Raw genomic sequence first — 20,638 nt, forward strand, 5'->3', positions numbered from 1 at the left:
AAGGTCTGCTTCTAGGTGTACCAAGCAAGCCTAGGTAACTCTCTTTGGTGCTTTCTATTTTAACTGCCCTTAGATGTCTTTCTGGGTCCCTCTGTCCCAGCTCTGGTCTCTGAAAAGTCCAGTCAGGGTTCAGGATCTCCACTTTCATTACAACAAAACAAATGAAGTTTACTCATCCCATTTAAATAAATTATTCTGAATCAAATCAAGTAAGTATTTTATACCTGCAAGTTTCTCCTCCTTAAAAAGCTTTTTTTTTTTTTTTTTTTTTAGAATTTTAGCTTTCTCAATTTAAAACTGACCATTAGTCATTGCATTTATCACCACAAAATCCCAAACCAAATATAGTATATTATCCATCGATTTGAGCTTTTAATACGGACACCCTGAAGAATTATTTAAGAATGACATTTCTAATTTTATTCCACAATGAAAAACGAAAGAAAATACCCTATATACTATATATTCCCTAATATACTTTTTTTTTTTTTTGGTAAAAACTTTCGATATGGTGGGGAAAGAAGTAAAACTAGAGATGTTTAGAATACCCTTGGGGAAGTCGAGGATGTCTTACACTGAAACTATTCTCTGAACAATAATAGCGCTCAGCTTTGAAACCTCTGTGGATGGCTTTCCAAATATTGCCATCTGGTGGAATTTCAGTTAATTGTTCCTTTGTTCTAGGGAGCTACTGAAGGTGAACGAACCTTGAAGGCATGAGAGAGAAAGAGACTCAGAATACCAGTGGGAAATAAGTGAAGGTCAAATGATTGGGTCTCAAACACAAACCTCAAACTGGTGGGGGAGAGGAGGGGAGAGGCTGAAGTCTTTGTCTCCTTCCCAAATATGCTCCACCCCCTTTTGTAAAGTCTGAGCAATTGTCTTGATTTCTTTATTATAAATAAGTGAAATTTAAAAATTTTTTGTTCACAAATATCATGAAATGTCCTGAGGTTACTTGCCTACATCTTAATAGGTTCTCCTTCAACTTATCACTAATAATATCTCCAAAATTCAACTTTAATTGACTTGACCATTTTTAGAGGAATTGCTGATAGCAGTTCAGACCTTCATACACATGGGAAATGGAATATAGTTTGAAAAATAACATTTTAATGGAGCATGTTTATGGGAATTATAATACATTATAATTGTATAATGGAATTTTGAAAATAAATTGTTACAAAGGCATGAATACTTCAATTTAATCTGCAGACAAGGAATTCTATACCGTTTTAGATTTAAATCTTACCTTGAGCATCCAGGCTCTCTCCCTGGCTGACGAGATGAACTGTACCGCTGAGGAATGGGATACTGGGAGAGGGGGGAAAAAAAGAAGAAAGGAAAAGAATACTTAATAGGATGAAAACATAGGAGCAAAGGACTTTAACGTAGTTCGTTAGGTGTGGTTAGTAATGGAAAGAGAAATCAAAGCACATACACAACATCAAAATTCAGTTGGTTTTACCAAAGGAGAGAGATTAAGTTAGCCAAGGCATTTGGTTCTCTCTCTCTCTCTCTCTCTCTCTCTCTCTCTCTATATATATATATATATATATATATATATATGAAATCAACTTTGAGGTTGATTATGGCTTGTGAACAGTATCATGTCAGTTTTATGAAGATAATTTTTTCTTTTTACCTTTCTCCCTGATAGTCTGATGTGATGAGAATTCATGTGTTAGCAAATAACCCCCAGAAGGAGGACCTCTGAGCGGGACAGCAAAGGCCAACATTATTGAGTATCAGCTTCCTTAACCTCAGGTTTATTGGCAGGTTTTACACCTGGTACCAACACGGTCTTATTCCAATCAGAAGATTTTTGAGAGGACAGGCATTCTAAACAATGCCAGGATCAAACTTCAAAACTATACGCACCAACAAGTGACAATTTCCTTTATGTGCATTAGCTCTTGTTCTTCTAAACATGCCCTGGCTAAGTGAGAAATAAACTAAGGAAAGACAATTCTCAAGGCTAAGAAATGTGTCTGAGCTCCAGGTTTTTACGGTCCAGTGTGAGGGTGGGAAGTGGATGGTTCCTGGGGAGGCCGCTTATGGCTCATGCAGATGTTGATTAAAGAAAAAAAAAAAAAAAAAGACCCAAATGCATACGTATACCAGCCTTAATGGTCTTCCCACCACCCCAAGAAACAAATCAGAAATGACTGCTGCCTTCTACCTAGGTGCTCACCCAGCCCATTACTCTTCTAAAATTGTCCTAGAACAGAAAACACAAATGCCTTTGGTGCCTATTTGTTTGTGTGTGTGTGTGTGTGTGTGTGTTTTAAGTCAATTGCTTAAAAATATTTGTGGTAGACCCAATGCAAGGTGATCTCCAGAACTGTGTCTAGAGTTGTTGCGTGAATTTTTTTTTTTTTTTTTTTTTTAAAGAAAGTAGGTAGGCCTTTTAGACCTTTTCTATAAGGGAAAGAGGAGATAGATTAATTTCTTCTGACAGAATTTCTTCACATAGTTTAGAGAAGTTAATGTCCTAGCTCTTTTACATCTTTTCATAATTTAATGATAGTAGTCAAATAAAAAAATCCATTCCTACCCATATCATTTTCCTAAGTCCGTAAATCTTCCAGCAATGAACTCAATTACAACAGAACTTTCATTTGCCATTGTTATTGAACTAGTACTCAGTAGCTATGTTATCAGGGAAAGTACTGGCCACCAAGTTAGGAAGAGTACAAGGTTCCTAGTTTACCTATCAAATAGATAATTCATCCTTAAAAAATTCAGGATTGGCTATATACAATTGGCCCTTTCTGTTGTCTGACAATGGGCCGTTGCTCGTTTTTCAGCAGCTGTAATGGATCAGTTTGAAGAATGGGATCATTTATTGAAAAGCCTTTGCACAAGTCATTTCACATATTTTATCCAATTTAATTTCCAAAACCTTAATACAAATAAAGAAACTGAGGTTCAGAGTAATGGAGCAAGGGGCCCATATTGTGCATCGAGAAAGTGACAGCTTCTAGGAGTCGGACAGACGCTACATCTCTATAAAAGCTAGATCTTTGCTATAGATCTGAAACCCCCGGAGAGTCTTTGGTCTGCTCAAGAAGGAACAGCCTGGCAAGGGTGGAAACATAAGCCCCGCCCCCTGCCCCCATCAGTGGGGGTGGCAGGTCAGGCAGTTTTGTCTGTGATGTTTGACACTGGCAAGGCAGTTCTCCAAAAGTCTCACATTTAATATAAAAATTAAAAATGGAGCATGGGGAGCATCTGGGTGGCTCAGTGGGTTAAAGCTTCTGCCTTTGGCTCAGGTCATGATCTCAGGGTGCTGGGATCCAGACCTGCATCAGGCTCTCTGCTCGGCAGGGAGCCTGCTTCTCCCTCTCTGTCTGCCTACTTGTGATCTCTGTCCGTCAAATAAATAAATAAAATCTTAAAAAAAAAAAAAAAAAAAAGGAGCATGGGGGACCCCTGGGTGGCACAGTTGGTTAAGCGGCCAACTCCTGGTTTCTGCTCAGATTGTGATCCTCAGGGTGGTGAGATCAAGCCTACGTCTGGCTCCACTCTCTTTCATGTTCTCTCTCTAATAAATAAATCTTTAAATAAAAAAATGGAACATGGTATAAATATAAAATACAAAGCTATGAAAAACAAAGAAAATCTTTGAGACATGGGGCCTCGCAAAGAGTTCTTAGCCTTGACACCAAAAACACAATCCATAAAAGGGATGAATTGGACTTTCTCAAAATTAAGAACTTTTGTCCCTGTGAAGTAGATGCAAATATGAGGGATAAATTAGGAGAAAATATTTGCAAACCACTTATCTGACAGAGGACCAGTTTCTAGAATATATAACAAGCTCTGAAAACTCAACAGTTAAAAAATTCCATTGGAAAGTGGGCAAAAGACATGAAGAGACATTTAGCTGAAGAGGATACACGAATAGTCAAAAAGCACATGAAATGATATTTAATATCCTTAGCCATTAGGTAGGTGAAAATTAAAGACCATAATGAAATAGCACTATACACTTAGAAGAATGGCTAAAATAGAGAGGTGAAACATTGAGAAGGAATTAGAGCACTCACATTACTTGTGAGGATGTAGGATGGCTCTGCTACTCTGGCAAAAAAAAAAAAAAATTTTTTTTAACGTGCAACTACCATACAACCCACCAATTGTACATCTTGGCATTTTTCCAAATGAAAATTTATATTTATAGCAGGGTGCGTGTGTGTATGTGTGTGTTATTGTTGTTGTTGTTGCTGCTGCTGCTGCTGTTTTTCTTAGCAGTCAAAATCAGAGACAACCCAGATGTTCTTCAACAGGTTAATGGTTAAGCCAACTGTGGCATACCCTTTTACTACAGTAAATAAAAAAAGAACTATTGATACACACAACAGCCGGGATCAACCTCCAGAGAATTATCCTGAGGGGCAAAAGCCAGTCCCTAAAGGTCATATACCATATGATTACATTTATCTAACAGTCTTGAAATGAGAAAACTGTAGAAATGGAGCACAGGTTAATGGCTGTAGGAGTAGGGAGGAGTCGGGGGGGAGCATTGGAGGAGTAGGGGGAGGAGGGTGTGATCATCAAAGGGTAACACTAAGCTTGAACACGTGTCCTTGTCAATATCCTGGTTGTAACCAATTTGTGAGATGTTATTGTAGAGGGGGAAGAAGTGATTCAAAGGCACATGAGAAAGCTCCATATGGTTTCTTACAACTACATATTCACCTACAGAGATCTAAAAACCAAGTTTAATTTAAAAAAAGATAGGACAACAACGACAGTGGAGCAAGAATCTCTTATTTTTTTACTTTTCCAGAGATGAACAAAAGCTCTGGGCCCCTGGGTGGCTCAGTGGGTTAAGCCTCTGCCTTTGGCTCAGGTCAAGATCTCAGAGTCCTGGGATCGAGTCTCGCATCTCTCTGCTCAGCAGGGAGCCTAAATTCCCCCCACCCCCACCTGCCTCTCTGCCTACTTGTGATCTCTCTTTCTGTCAAATAATTAAATAAAATCTTAAAAAAAAAAAAAAAAAAAAAGCTCTGAGACAGTCGGCAAGATGCAGTCATGACTTTGCCCCACTTTTTTACAGATCCAAGAAAAAATATTTCTAGCATCCAGGATTCTAGCATTTGGAAACCTCTACTGACAGTCTTCTGTCCAGTCTTGCCTATCTGAGAATTCTCTGCAGTTATCCCCTCTTTCTTCCATGTCAAACTTTCTAAATTTTCATTAAAAGTCAAAATAGAGGGCACCTGGGTGGCCAGTTGGTTGAGGGGCTGCCTTCAGCTCAGATCATGATCCTGGAATCGGGGGAAACAGTCCTGCATGGGGCTCCCTGCTCAGCAGGGGGTCTGCTTCTCCCTCTGACCTTCCTCCTCTCATGTTCTCTCGCTCTCATTCTCTCTCTCCAACAAATAAACAAACGAATAAGTAAATAAATAAAATCTTCTAAAAACGTCAAAATAGATACAAATACACTGAAACCAGAAGGAATTTCAAAGTAGCAGTTTGATAGTTTTGCATATTTAAAAGGATCTCTGATAGCTTCGAGTTGATGTTATGCAAGAACGTCCCCCAATCCTCACCCTTACTGGTCCAGGTCTAGCATTTCGTCCCGCATGGCTCTTATGGGTGACAAGGTAGGCAGGTATGCTCTATTCTGAACTCGGCCACACTGAAGAAGAAAGAACTGTCCTCACCCCCACACAGAGAGGAGCATGTAGAGTCTTCCTTCATGTTAGGAAAGACCCTGTCGACTTTCACTCTTCCTATTTTGAGCGCTACGCAGCTCCTCAGAAAGCCAGCCCCTTCTCTAGTTTACTGGCTTCAACTGAAAAGACCAAGTTTCTTTGTTAGAAACAGAGTCATGACATGGCCACACTCTTTAACAAAGCACATTCTCTGTTGCTACAAAAGTCCATTCTCCTTCGTCCTCTAGACATATCAGATGCTCTTTCTTTGAACAAACTCAGAATTCTGACATCCCATGGGTAGAGCCCAGAACATCTGTCCTAGATTGAGAGCCCTACCCTGCCCCCCACCCAAGACTGCTTCCACGTCCGGCGGTAAAGCCGGCACATAGGAGACAGCAGAATGAAGAAAGGGTTGCAAAGATTTTCTAGTCATGCCCACCATTGGAAGAAGATCTGGCTTTTCCTTCAGTGCTATGTATTTAGCCAGTGAGGTTTCTGACCATGCAAGGTTAAAGCCTTTTCCTCATAAAAGGCTTTAACCTTAAACCAGTTGCTCCTGGCTTTTCCAAGAAGGGAACCCCACTGGGATGTGAACCAAGGTTTTCTCCCCTCAGGAGTTGACTAAATTCTCTTTGGACCTTCAAAATGAGCTGTATCCTGAATTCCAAACTCCCTGCGGGTGCTTGCAGATATGCAATCCCTCCAGTTGTAGATCACATTCTTTAGGATGGGAGCGCCACAGCTTTCTAGGAAGAATGCAGCTCATAAACGTTAACAGGTCACAGGCTACTAATCCTTCGGCTGATCCTACTCCATATTAGTCTTCTGGAGAGCCCTTCCTCGGCCAAGCACCAGCTCAATTAGTGGCCTGGGTTGGGTGGGCTGGGCTCTGAGCCATTCCCAGGGCGGCAGAGGGAGCTGAGAGCCTGCCTGGTTTAACTTCCCCGGGGAACTAGCAGGCAGGATTGCCGGGAAGCACAGAGCTGTGAGCATGCACCAGGAAACCAAAACCAAATGAGATTATCCATCGAGTAAGGGAGGTCAAATTACACTGAATCTTGGGCATTGAGTGTGGGACAATGCATTCCTCTCCTTAAGCAAGCCAGACTACAAAATGACCCATATTGTATATTTAAGGGCTTTGAAAAATTATAGCCGGCTGATAAAGGGATTTTGATGGTATACATTAAGAATGGTAATGATGTTATAAACTTCTTTTGGTCGTGTGATTTAGGCTTCTATAAAAATAAAGTATAATCCCCCCAAATTGTCTAAAGTCATAGCTATAATAAAACAGAAATTCAGTTATTTTCATACAAACTGAGCCTCATCCCCCTCTCAGAATCCTCCTTTTTCCATCTGCTACTTCCCATGCAAACCAGGATTAAAATAATTTGAGATTGCCCTTTCTATTCTAGAATAGAATATCCACCATGCCAAAGGCACAAAAGTAAAATTAAAAAGACAGACGTGGGACAAACTACACGAGAAATAGCCTGTGTATTAATTCTGTGACTATTTTTAATAATTACTTATCCTTTTATTGGTGTTTAATCAGAGATCCCGGAAAATAGTTGGCTCCTTTCCTCACAAGTATGACCGATAATGAAATGTAGCAGAATGTTCACGAAGCAGGCAAGCAGCGCAGTGACTGGGATCAAATTCACTTTGAGCCCAGTGTCCAAATTTAGCGTTCAGGTTATCGTGGAAACGAAATTCTTACTTTGCACGTGTCCTATCTATATTATCGTCTTACTCCTTTGACTGTCCAAAGCAGCAGCACAGGAATAGAGGAGAAGTGTTGAAAGGGTCATAGGAGATTTGAACAAGACTTTGGCTGTGGCAGGAGGGTTGTTAGGACACTGGGTATCCAGGGTTGCTAAGACCTCCCTCCAAAGATGGATAAGCATGTCCAACTGTAGTGTCACGTGGGAAGGTTTTCACACTAACATTTTCAGTAGTCTGTTACAAAGTGTGAAGTGGATGGAATTTATTGAAATATTCAGGATTATTCGCATAGCTTCTATCCTTAAGTTTTCTGTTGGGACTTGTGTGCACCCTGTGATAACCACCAACACGGTTTTGGGGGGTGCTGCTGTGGGGTTCAAGAAGAGTACCACTTACAAAACGTTTGGGGGAAATTTATGCTGAATTCCAGTCACCTGGGAAAGAGTGCTGCCCCAGAGCAGAAGCACCAGTTACATTGCTGTGGATAAAACTTGGGTGGGTGGGGGGTGGGAACAAAACCCCAATCTATTATGGGAAATATATCCAGGCAAAATACCCAACTTGAAATATTTTTTTAAAAGATTTATTTACTTGACACAGTGAGAGAGCACAAGCATGAGGAGAAGCAGGGAGAGGGAGAAGTAGGCTCCCTGTTGAACAGGGATCCTCATTTGGGGCTCGATCCCAGGACTGAGAGATCATGACCGGAGTTGAAGGCAGCTGCTTAGCTGACTGAGCCACTCAGGTGCCCCTCCAACTTGAAAGGTTTCTTAAAACCTTCTCTTTAGGGGTGCTTGAGTCACTCAGTCATTAAACATCTTCATTTGGCTCAGGTCTTAATCCCAGAGTCCTGGGATGGAGCCCCACACTGGGCTCCCTGCTCAGTGCTCACTTATCTCCCCTCACTGGTACATGCTTGCATGAGCACTTTCTCTCTCAAATGAATGAAATCTTTAAAAAATTTAAATACTAAGAGATAGATTTTGTCTGTTAGGGTTGAGATTTAGAGGGTAACAAACCAATGCAATTTTTAGCTTTTGTTTCCATTGAGAGTGCATCATCCAGTCCAACTGAACAAACACATCACAGGGAGGTGCCTGGGTGGCTCAGTTATTAAGTGTCTGCTTTCGGCTCAGGTCATGATCCCAGGGTCCTGGGATGGAGCTCCACATTGGGAGTTCCCCTGTTCAGTGGGAAGCCTGCTTCTCCCTCTCCCGTTCCTCCTGCTTGTATTCCCCTCTCTTGCTGTCTCTGTCAAATAAATAAAATCTTTGGGGAAAAAAACAAAAGTAAACAAAAAAACAACACATCACAGGGCACCCATGGGCTGAGATGTAGGGATAGAAGAATGAGCAAGGTGAGCCTTGTCCTCCTAACTGGTCAGTTATAAGTGCCTCCCCCTTTTCGCATAACCCCAGAAAATAAAGAGTAATTGTGGAAGCTTGTTTATCGTAGGAGATCCCATAGCTGATAAAGGCCAGAGCTGGGACACGAACTCTGGTCTTCTGAGTCCAAATCACATGCTTTCTCTATGGGTTCACTTTGACCCATTTTCCCTTTCTCTTGCCTTCTATCAGGCTTTCTTTGCATATTAAGATTGCCTATTTTTGAAGCAACAAAACACCAGATTTTGATCTTCATCAAGTGTTTTTTAGACGCAGTTCCTATCTATTCATTTGTCCAACACTGAGCACCTAAGCACAAGTTACCACATATCTGCAGCTAGTGTATGTGAGGCACGGGCTGAAGTACGTTGCCTGGGTCAGCTCACTGACTTCCCATGGTTAACCCGCTGAGGGAAGCGATTTCTTATTCTCATCTTGCAGATCCTGTGAAGAGAGGCTTGTGGAAGGGCTGGGACTTTGGCCTTCAGAGCAGGAGTTCATGGACACCCTGTTATGCATCTGGTATATCTGAGAGAAGGTTGGGTGTCTAAAGGGTGAGCAGTGCACCCTGTAGCCAGCAAGGAGCTCACGGATACCAATTACTACACCACCAGGGCAAACATATCGACAGGGAAGCAAAGAACAGCAGGGAAAGACTTAGGATTGCTGTCCCTTTGGAGACAGGAGACATAGGATTTAAAAGCCATTTCTGTTTTCCTCATTCAGAAAATTAGAGGAAGATAAGTATTTTATCTCTCAGTTTCCTTCGTGGCAGTGCTTTTCAGATTTTGCATCTGCAGAAAATCTTAAAATTCAGATTATGATTCAGTAGGCCTAGGGAGGGGTCTAAAATTCTTTCTAGAAACTTCTAGATGCTGCTGGTCTGGGAACCACACCAAGGGGCAAGGCCATGATCTGTTTTCAGCGCTCTTCCCACAATCTGCTATGTGGTAATCAGGCCTGAACTTAGTGCGATGGGGCATTCACTCAGAGGATCCCAAATGAAGTCAACTCATTTATCTTGCTACCAAGGATGGAACAAAGCAAAATTAAGGAGCTGAAGTCCATTCTTGGAGCACATTTTCCCTTGCTTCTCCTCTCTCCCCACATCCCTAATTCCCCAGTGGTCATGTACTCATCCAGAGTTTCAGGTCCTTAGGGAAAGTTCCCTGCTTTTTAATATGTTAAGCACTTAATTAACTCATGTGTGCAAAGGTGTTGGGGAGTGATAATCACAAACATGTTATTTCTTCTCTGCTCACCTAAACGGCTGGTTCTGGATCTTGCTACACTGGCACCCTCACTGAGGCCACTTACTTTCCTTCGCATAGGAAACAGACTCAGCGGAGTTTACCACACAGGCATCCAGTGTGTTGGAGAGATAGAAGAATGCTCAGATGAACTACCAAGTAGTTTCTCAAAAAAGGAGGAAAAACTTAAGCAATTTGCAAAAGCAGGATGCCTTGGTGTCTCAGTCAGTTAAGCATCTGTCTATGGCTCAGGTCACGATCCTGGGGTCCTGGGATCAAGTCTCACATCTGGCTCCTAGCTCAGAGGGAGCCTGCTTCTCCCTCTGCCTGCAGTTCCCCCTGCTTGTGCTGACAAATAAAATCTTAAAAAAAAAAAAAAAAAAAAGGTTTGCCAAAGCTAAATATTTCAGCAAACTCTAGTATACCTGAACTATCATTCTGCTTCAAAGTAGCAGGTTAGGCTTTTGAGATCACCTTCACTTTTTTTTTTCCTTAAAGATTTTATTTATTTATTTGACAGACAGAGATCACAAGTAGGCAGAGAGAGAGGAGGAAGCAGGCTCACCGCTGAGCAGAAAGCTCAGTGCAGGGCTCGATCCTAGGACCCTGGGATCATGACCTGAGCTGAAGGCAGAGGCTTTACCCACTGAGCCACCCAGGTGCCCCTTGCCATTGCTTTCTAACAACACTTCCAGACAAGTCCTGAGGACTTTTCTATGTGCACTTGCATTTTCAAACTGAGGGAAACGAAGGGACCATTGATGCCAGAACTTGCAGTCCTTGGCTGTACTGGGCTCTGTATCCAAAATGGATTTATCAGCCCTCTTTCTTTCTTTCTTTCTTTTTTTTTTTTTTTTTTTTTTTTTTTTGAGACACCATGCATCTTCCCATGGAGGTCGTTACAATTTAATGGCTTTAGGGGTTATATGGGCCTTTAAGAGCTACTTGGGGAATCCAACTATCCTCTGTAAACCTGCCTGCTGCACAGAGCATGGCACCTGGCGTGAACTTCCCTGGGGCTGAGGTTTTCTCCCTGACGTGAATGTGGATATACCGTCTAAACTTGGGGCTCCAGCTCCGAGTGTTCTGTCAAGTGCAGTTTGAGTGTTGCTGCTCTGTATAAGAATTCTTCAGCTATGGCAGATTTCTGTGTAAACGGAAAACCCTTGTGTTCATCATCACGATTTGAACACATCTCCCTTGTCAAGTGGATCTGAGTTTTAGTTATAGGATGAGGAAATGTCCATGTAGAATCAACCCTGGAGAAAACCAATGGCTTAGAATGGGAGAGAATGCCCACCTGAAGGGCTCTTGTGGATGTGGCCTTGAGCATGACCTTCATATGGCCCCTATGAAGCCTATCTGTTGCCTTTTCTATAGTCTGTGACCTCAGCAAACTCCGTGGTTTGATCACCATCTCTAAAGGTAGGCAGTGGAGGGGGACGGGGAACAGAAAAGAACAAAACCATCTTTAGACAACAAGCAGAACCTTTCCTATTCACTTTAGGGTTGAATGCTAGCTAGCTCAAGTTGTTGGTATCTTCATGCTTTATAGACATTGCACTTAAAGTAGGGCTTTAAGATTCTTACCTCTTTCCAATCTTTTAGGTCCTCCCTAGAGAAACAAGCTTTTGTGCCTTCTTGTTCCTTCCTATCCCACAAGGTACTTCCTTTTCGCTCCCCATGGGGACAGCTCATGCTTCCCTGAGTCTTCCTAGAAGCACCACGTGCTTGAACACCAGGAAGATTCAGGGCTCTTCTTTCTGCCTGTATTTGGGGTCAGCCCAGTACAACCCCCTGCTGTACTGGGTCAGTCATCCTGCTTTTCCACGTCTTCCCTGCTCTCTAACAGAGGAAGACATAGAAGCTCTCCAGCCTAGGCCGGTGGATGGAGAGAAGACAGAATGCTAACAACTACATTTACGGGGAAAAGTGAGCTCAGCAGGGTATCCAAGTGGATGCTCTTTAAAACGTGTCTGCTCTTCCAAAAATCACAGCACTTCCCTATTTTGAGCGACAATGGCATTCTTCATATGTTAAGTGGAAGTCTGAATCCTACCACTACCACCCTCAGTGACTCAAATCATTCAGTGTGCTACGGTACTATCAAAATGATGTATTTTCCTCATGTGTTGAAAACCTTATGGAGGCTTTGAGAGGAAAAAGTCCAGTTCCCGTTACATTTTCTATTCTATTTTATTCTAAGGAAGATGGATTGACAACTAGCTTCTGGAGTGCTGACATTTCTCATGGGGAAAGCAGAAGTAAAAGGTAAGACAACCCCCCGGCTGAGGAGGCTAGAGGTCACACATGGATTGAAGTGTTTTGGGACTGCACTTAAAGCAGAGCTGGGATAAGGCTCAGGCCCTCCTACAATCAATTTAAGTTGACTCGTTCATAAGAAGAGGTGGAATAGTGGGGCGCCTGGGTGGCTCAGTGGGTTAAGCCTCTGCCTTTGGCTTAGGTCATGATCCCAGCGTCCTGGGATCAAGCCCCATATCAGGCTCTCTGCTCAGCGGGCATCCTGCTTCCCCCCTCTCTCTGCCTCTCTGCCTACTTGTCATCTCTGTCAAATAAATAAATAAAATCTTAAAAAAAAAAAAAAAGAAAGAAAGAAAAGAAGAGCAGGAATGGTGTTGTGCCTAACTTGCAAAGATTTTAAAAGAAGATCATTGTTTAAGGGGGTAGAGACAAACATTCTTTGTCTTGACTCCTGAATCATGCTTTTTTTTTTTTTTTTTTTTTTGAATGTTTTGGTAGAGGTTGCTGCTTCCTCTTGGTTGGATTGTCAGTTCTCTAATATGTTAAATGTTTGAAATGGAATTTTAACGTCCTCTTCATTTTTTAATCTATAGAGTCTCTATTCCTGATCATTATTAGACAGTTTGGCTAGTTTTTTTCAGAGAGGGGAGTCAGAATATAAAAGTCTCCCAAAGGCACACAGACTTAACAAACAGCAAAGTTATTAACTACTTAACATTTGCAGACAAACTCCCCCAAATGCAAAAAACCAAAAGAAAAAATGCACATGGCTTTCCGATTCTAAGAGCGAGGCTGACAACACTAAACTTCTCAAGAATAGGGTGTTTAAAATCTCATTCCTTTGGGATGGGCCACAAACCCCGTGGGAAAATATGACTCAAATGGACTTCGGCTTGAGATCACAGCGAATGGAACACAATTGTTCTTCTCGTCCTGCATGGCTCACCTGCGTCAGATTGCGCAACAAGGTATGCTCTGGAGGTGTCAGAGGGTTCCTAAAAACCCCACCCAAGCTCCCTGTCTGGGCAAATTACTGTGAATAGCATCACCGCAGACACTCACATAGGCAGCTTAGGACAGAAAAACAGCCTAAGACACCCTTCTGCAAGAGAAATCAGACTCAGAATCACGGCTCAGCTTAAGCTGGTGTCCATGGTGATGGGTGGGCACAGCGACAGGCTCCCGAAGGGGAAGAGAAGCCACACATTCTTGAATATAGTTATACTCCTCATGCTCCATGAGGCTAATTGTGAGAGTCATTGGTAAGCAGTACCAGGAGCCTCTTGTTCCTTTCAAATAAGACAAACAATAGCCCTGCAGGACAGACATTTCTTGTTTCTGGGTACAACTTGATTCCAAAGCCCTAATCAGTCTTCTGCTAATTCAAAACAGCAGGCTTCTGGGCTCAGCCTCCCTCTATCAGATTGTCCACTCGAACTCACAAAACGTTCCTGCCACAATGAAAGGACCAAGTGGTTCCTGAACACAGAGGAGGCTCCCTCCAGAACTGCTGTTTAACTTCAGTAGGAGTTCAAAAACCTTGGTGTAGAAGGACCTGAACTTTGTCTACAGTTAAAACAGTATCTGGGAGAAACAAACAAACAAAACGACCAAAAAACCCCAGCCTGTCAGTGGTTCGCTTTGAAAGGAGAACTGATGAAAAGGCAGGATGGGGGTAGAGTCCTACCTTCAGATTTTTATGGACTTTTTTTTTTTTTTTTTAAATGAAAAAGCAACCTATGGTAGGATTCAGGATAAAACCTACTGTAACATCTGCCAGGATTAGAAGTTGTTTTGTAGCATTCCACCATTTAACTTCCCTAAAACCTACTAGAGCACCCTATCTTCTCTGTCAGAGAACCCTTATCTCTAGATCTTATGAAACGCTTACCAAAATCTGCCAGCTGCTCAACCTCTATGCCAAGTGTGAAGTGTAGGTTCTCCCAGAGATATTGGTAGCAGATATTCAATACTTTAACCCAAAAGGATCAAGCTCCAACAGTGGACTTCCAGAAATTATTCGCAGAGAGAGAAGCATTTCTTCTCCCCTCCAACTCCCAATGTGTTTCCCACAGTAAAGGCCACAATTATAGGGCTCTCCCAAACTGTGGACCAGTGACCCAGACAGTCCTACCTGACGACCCACTTTCTCAGCACGGACGAAAATTTTCACCTGTATTTTTGTTTCATCTACAGAGCCGCGGTGTCAGAAAAAGGATAAAACAACTCTAAAAATGGAAGCTTACGTGCTAAGCGCGCGCTCGAACCCGGGGACGTGAGGAGCCACAGGAGTCCATCCCCATCTCCAACCAATTTATGAGCTGGGGAGGCCCAAGTGTGGGGAATTAAAGGCAAACCGCAGTGAGTCGCCTGACCTATCCTGGATGGGTGGGCGGGCCTGTGGGAGGTGGGGGAGGTCACGGTTAGGAGGTTCGTAGAGCTTTTCCAGACAATCTTCCTCAAATGTTAATCCATGACACCTGAGCATCTTACAGCAGTAGGGATTCTGATTGAGAACGTGTGGGACGGAGACAGAGCTTCGGCATTTATATGAAGCTCCCAGGTGATGCAGAAGCCACTGGTCGGAGCGCGCTCCCAGCGGCAAGGGCCTGGAGGAAGTCCCACCTGAGCTAAGACAAAGGCTGAGCCTGACTTCACTATGGGAAGGAAAGACAGAAAGACGTCCCCGGCAGAAAAACGTGCGAAGACACTGAACCTAGAAACATTAGGCTGGCTGTGGGAAATAAAATCCAACATGCTATGGAAAATGTTCATGTGAAATATTGTTGAGTGTGATTACAGGCAATAAGAGCTTTACACAAAAAAGGAAAAAAAAAATTTTTTTTTTGTAATACTTGCACAGAGGTGGAAAGATTAGAAGTGCCTCCCCTCTTTTGTCTCCCCCATTTTCAAACTCTCACTAATGTGTCTTATGTTGTATTTATTTATTTATTAAATTTAGCTTTATTAAGATCTAACCTTGGAGCGCCTGGGTGGCTCAGTGGTTGGTTAAGCCTCTGCCTTCAGCTCAGGTCATGATCTCAGGGTCCAGGGATTGAGCTCTCTGCTCCCTGGGGAGCCTGCTTCCCACCACCCCTCTCTCTGCCTGCCTCTCTATCTGCTTGTGATCTCTGTCAAATAAATAAATAAAATCTTTAAAAAAAAAAAATGGAACTCTTAAAATTCCTGATGCATAAATGGAACTCTTAAAATTAAGATCACCTTGCTTCCAAATTAGATGTGTTGCAGGAAAATACATAGATCATATTTGTTCTATTGTCAGCCATATGTGAAAACCATTAAACAAACCTTATGACTGTGTCACTACATAATACAGTTCTCATAAAGACTCACATGTTCTCTGAGTCTTACAAGAATCCTGTGAGACAATGCCAGACTCCACCGTCTCTACTGGGCAGAGGAGAAAACTTAATCTGAGGGATGTTGATTAAGGATGTAAAGTAACATCTTCAAAAAGTTACCCCGTCAGCAGCAGAACTAGTTTTAAGCATCAGGCTTTTCTGAGGTTTTTGTGCCAGTTCCAGAATTTTTTCTGCGATGCAACAGTGTAACTTTTTTTTTTCTTTTTAAGATTTATGTATTTAGGGATGCCTGGGTGACTCAGTCAGTTAGGTGTCTGCCTTTGGCTCAGGTTATGATCCCAGGGTCTTGGGATCAAGTCCCATGTTGGGAATCCCTGCTCAGTGGGGGGTCTGCTTCTCTCTCTCCCTCTGCTGCTCCCCCTGCTCATGCATGTGCTCTCTCTGACAAATAAGTAAATAAAATCTTAAAAAAAAAAAAAAAAGAGAGAGATTTATGTATTTATCTCGGGGGAGAGAGAGTCTTAAGCAGACACTGTGCTGGAGTGAGGAGCCTGACTTGGGGCTCTGTCTTACAACCCTGAGCTGAGCTTAGACCCCAGATCATGACCTGAGCTGAAACCAAGAGTTGATTTGCTTAACCGAGTGTCACCCAGGTGCCCCACAACACTGTAACTTCTAAAAAAATCAGGTGGGCAGGGATAAGGAAGTGAGGATTTCAAACTCAAAAAGGAATTAAAATCTATGGAAAGTTTTTTTTTTTTAAGATTTTATTTATTTATCTGAGGGAGAGTGAGAGAGAGCACGAGAGGGGAGAAAGTCAGAGGGAGAAGCAGACTCTCCAAGGAGCAGAGAGCCCGATGTGGGACTCGATCCCAGGACACTGGGATCATGACCTGAGCTGGAGGCAGTAGCTTAACCAACTGAGCCACCCAGGTGCCCCTATGGAAAGTTTTCTATGACTTTTTAAAGCTCAGAATTTCACAAGAGCAGTTGGGAATTTGCCATAGGCTCGAACTACATGCCCTCTGTTCTGTTTTAAAGGAGCCTGGATACAAACAGACACATGTGTGGTGTTGGCACATAAATATCTTATGAAACTTATAATACACGCAATGAAGAAACACAAGAGATTTGCTGTATTCTGGGGGCCAGGAAGTGTGTGCCATTAAGTGTGTCCTTAATGAAGGACAAACCACAATGTTCTTTATAATAGGCTGTCCAGTTAGTCCTTATCAGAGCCTTTTTCAAATTCACATTTGTCTTCTTTTGTTGAATATGTTCATTATAAAACAATAGTAGAAATGGTCGTTTAGTATCTTCATAAGAAAATAGAAATAGTTGCATATTAAAGATATTTGATCAAAAGAAATGATTTCTTCTTAGGTGTTAACAAGAGTTTTGTTAAGGATTATTTCAACCCGGTATTAAACCAAAAGGTCAATTTATGTGTGAACAAGTGAATCCTCTGCTTCAGGGTTTCTCAAACTTCCCTGTGCACAGGAATCCCCTCCAGGTGTTGTTAAAGTGAGGACTGAATGAGAAAGTCTGGGGTGGAGCCTGAATTCTGCATTTTAAGATGCTCCTAAACGATGCCGAACTGTGGTTCTGGGACGTCACATGAATAGACTTGGGAGGATTCATTGGAATGCCCTGCGAATGAACTTCCTTGGAATTACTCAAGATCAGGGGACTTTGATTAGCAACGTTGTGTGGACGTGGTTATGCTTTCTCAAGTACTCCAGTAGCTAATAATTTACCTATCAATGTATCTATTCTATTAGAAGGTCTGTGAAAGAATAGAAAGTGCTGTGAAGTGTGTAAACCTGGCGATTCACAGATCTGTACCCCTGGGGCTAATAATACACTATATGTTAATAAAAAAAAGAAAAAAGAAAAAGAAAAAAATGAAAGTACCTTACAATAGCTTACAAAATAAGATTGCTAATTTTCTAGCTCTGGGTTTACTTTTCATTTTCCCCTCTTAATTAGGGAAGTTGTACAGACAAGTTCAGATAATGCCTTGGTTTTTTCCTTTAGTGGGTGAAGGCGGCTCAGACATTCTACTTCATTATCTTGGACATGGAGCCTCAGATCAGGTATTTTACAGACTGGGAAAGTGAGGCATTTGAGATTTGTTGTGGGATTAAAGTAGGGTTGCACATTTAGCAAAAGCAAAAAGAGAAAAGAAAAATAAAACCAAAAAAAGACACACTCAGTTAAGGTCGAATGTTAGATAAAAGATCCATTTTTTTTTTTTTTTTTTTAGTATGGGTGTACCCCCATGTAATACATATATGTAATATATACGTATATTTTAAAAAAAAATTGTTGATCTAAAATCCAGATTTAATTGGGCATCCTGTATTTCACCTCCCAACCCGAGGTAAATGCACACCCCTCCGGAGCCTAACCAGCACTTAAAGGGCTGAGAGAACAGATGCTGGCAGGTGGATTAAACACTCCAACTGCACTTTCTGGAATTGCCAATAACATATACAGCACGTGGTTATTCCTGTTGTTGATATGTGGAAACTCCTTTTAGAAAATTTGTGTCCAGAAGACCACAGTTAAAAAAAAAAAAAATTATGGTCGAAGATAAGCTGGAAGTGAAACTAACAAAAATCTGTCAACGGTTTGGGGAAAGGACTAGGGGAAGCAAAGCAGAAAGGTCACCCATCTAGCTCCCTCTCTTTCTTCTCCTCTTTCCAGGACAGGAGAGGATCAGTGAGAAAATGGAGATAGTGGTTTCCTGGGTAGAATCAAGAAAGGTGCTTCTTACTAGATCCAATTCTGACAAGCTGATTGGATTGAAGATCATCTTTGAAAGCAGGGAAGATGGAGCTCCTGGGTGGCGCAGTGGGTTAAGCCTCTGCCTTCAGCTCAGGTCATGATCTCAGGGTCCTGGGATCGAGTCCTGCATCTGGCTGGCTTTCTGCTCAGCAGGGAGCCTGCTTCCTCCTCTCTCTCTGCCTGTCTCTCTGCCTACCTGTGATCTCTGTCAAGTAAATAAATAAAATTTAAAAAAAAAAAAAAAGAAAGAAAGCAGGAAGGAAAGTGTAAGTGGCGGTTGCAGGCACGCTCTCACCTCTTGCTTATCAGTTGTTGAAAACCGCCTCTGCTTAAAGAGGTAACCTGGGGCTCTGGTTTTACTTTGGTATGAAGTCGAATAAAAAGCTTCAGATACTTTAGCAAAACTAAAAAAAAAACTGCCTCATTTTCCACCCGCCTTTTTTGGCTTCTTTTCTTTTCTCTTACTAACTCCAAATAATAAGAGTTATTCTTGCCATGTTGTTTATAATTAATTCTAACTTAATACCAATGCTTAACTGTCAGCAAAATGCTTGAGTGTTCTGCCCCTGTTTAAGCAATTAAAAATTATGAATTTCTTCCTCTGACTAAAAAATATAGTAAAATCCAATTAATTTCAGAACATTCTTAATTTTGGAACTACTGTTTTTAAGAAAATTGGACAGCCACATGAAGAAAAATGAAACTGGACCATTTCCTTATACCACACGCGAAAATAGACTCAAAATGGATAAAGGACCTCAAGTTTTTATTTTAATTGCAGTTGGTTATGGGGCGCCGGGGTGGCTCAGTCAGTTGAACATCTGACTCTTGATTTCTGCTCAGGTCATGATCTCAAGGTCATGACATTGAACCCCCCTGGGCATGGAACCTGCTTAGGATTCTCTGTCTCCCTCTCCTCTTGCCCCTTTTCCACCCCAAGCCCTCTCTCACATGATTTCTCTGTCTCCCTCTAAATTAATTAATTAATTAATTAATTAACATTCCAGTTAGTTAACATATAGCATTATAATAGTTTCAGGCATACAATATAGTGACTCAACACTTCCATACATCACCCTGTGCTCATCGCAACAAGTGCTCACCTTAATCCCCACCACATATTTAATCCATTCCTCTACCCACCTGCCCTCTAGTAACCATCAGATGATTCTCTATAATTAAGAGCCTGTTTCTTGGTTTGTGTCTCTCTCTCTCTTATTTTTTCCCCCTTTTCTTGTTCTGTTTCTTAAATTCCACATATGAGTGAAGTCATACGGTATTTGTCTTTCTCTGACTTATTTCACTTAGCATAATACCCTCTAGTTCCATCCACGTCATTGCAAATGACAAGATTTCATTCTTTTTCACAACTAACTAGTATTTCTGTGTGTGCGTGCGTGTGTGTGTATGTGTGTGTGTGTACCACATCTTCTTTATCCATTCATCAGTCAAAGGACACTCTTGATTATTGTAAATATTGCTGCTATAAACATAGGGGTGCACATATCCCTTTGAATTAGTGTTCCTATACTCTTGAGGTAAATACTCAGTAGTGTGGGGGCACCTGGGTGGCTCACTGGGTTAAGCCTCTGCTTTTGGCTCAGGTCATGGTCTCAGGGTCCTGGGATCGAGCCCTGCATTGGCTCTCTGCTCAGCAGGGAGCCCGCTCCCTCCTCTCTCTGCCTGCCTTTCTGCCTACTTGTGATCTCTGTCTGTCAAATAAATAAAATCTTTAAAAAAGAAATAAAGTACTCAATAGTGTGACTGCTGGATCATAAAGCAGTTCTATTTTTAACTTTTGAGGACCCTCTGTACTGTTTAATTTTGGAACTACTTTGAAGAGAGCTACACATTATATATATACATATATATGCACAAGCTATATTAAACAAAATGTAGTTAATAAAATATGAAATCTAAATTATGATAAAGGAGGAAAGTTCCTTTTCACTTGAACTGGTTCTACAATCTGTCTTCAGCTGTCTCCCTTCATCCTCCTTCCCCAGTTAACTCCATCGGGAGCAAGAGGAGCTTAAGTCACTTTGGGAGTTAGAAATCTACATGCCATTGCTACCAACGGTCCTAGGATGGGGTTAATACACTTTTCAATTTTTGTTTGTTTGTTTGTTTTGTTTTTAGAAACTAGTTAGCTGATCTCAGTTATCTCAAACTTTACATTGTTTATAATGCATTGTTTGATCTAGTGAAAAAGGGACCCAACCACCATTTTT

At 41.8% G+C, this 20,638-nt stretch overlaps 1 protein-coding gene across 2 annotated transcripts in view; it reads right to left on the reverse strand.

Annotated features, from left to right (window-relative positions):
- MAPRE2 (microtubule associated protein RP/EB family member 2) overlaps nt 1-20,638 on the reverse strand; it is a 153,568-nt gene that overhangs the window by 125,516 nt on the left and 7,414 nt on the right. For both annotated transcript variants that reach the window (XM_059140739.1, XM_059140738.1), the window contains exon 2: nt 1,253-1,314. Coding sequence is in view for 1 of the 2 variants with exons in the window: in XM_059140738.1 (XP_058996721.1) it covers nt 1,253-1,314 (62 nt within the window). In the remaining variant the exon portion in view is untranslated. The remainder of the gene's footprint in view (nt 1-1,252; nt 1,315-20,638) is intronic.

Source organism: Mustela lutreola, chromosome 11 (genome assembly GCF_030435805.1).
Source record: "Mustela lutreola isolate mMusLut2 chromosome 11, mMusLut2.pri, whole genome shotgun sequence".
Lineage (NCBI taxonomy): Eukaryota > Metazoa > Chordata > Mammalia > Carnivora > Mustelidae > Mustela > Mustela lutreola.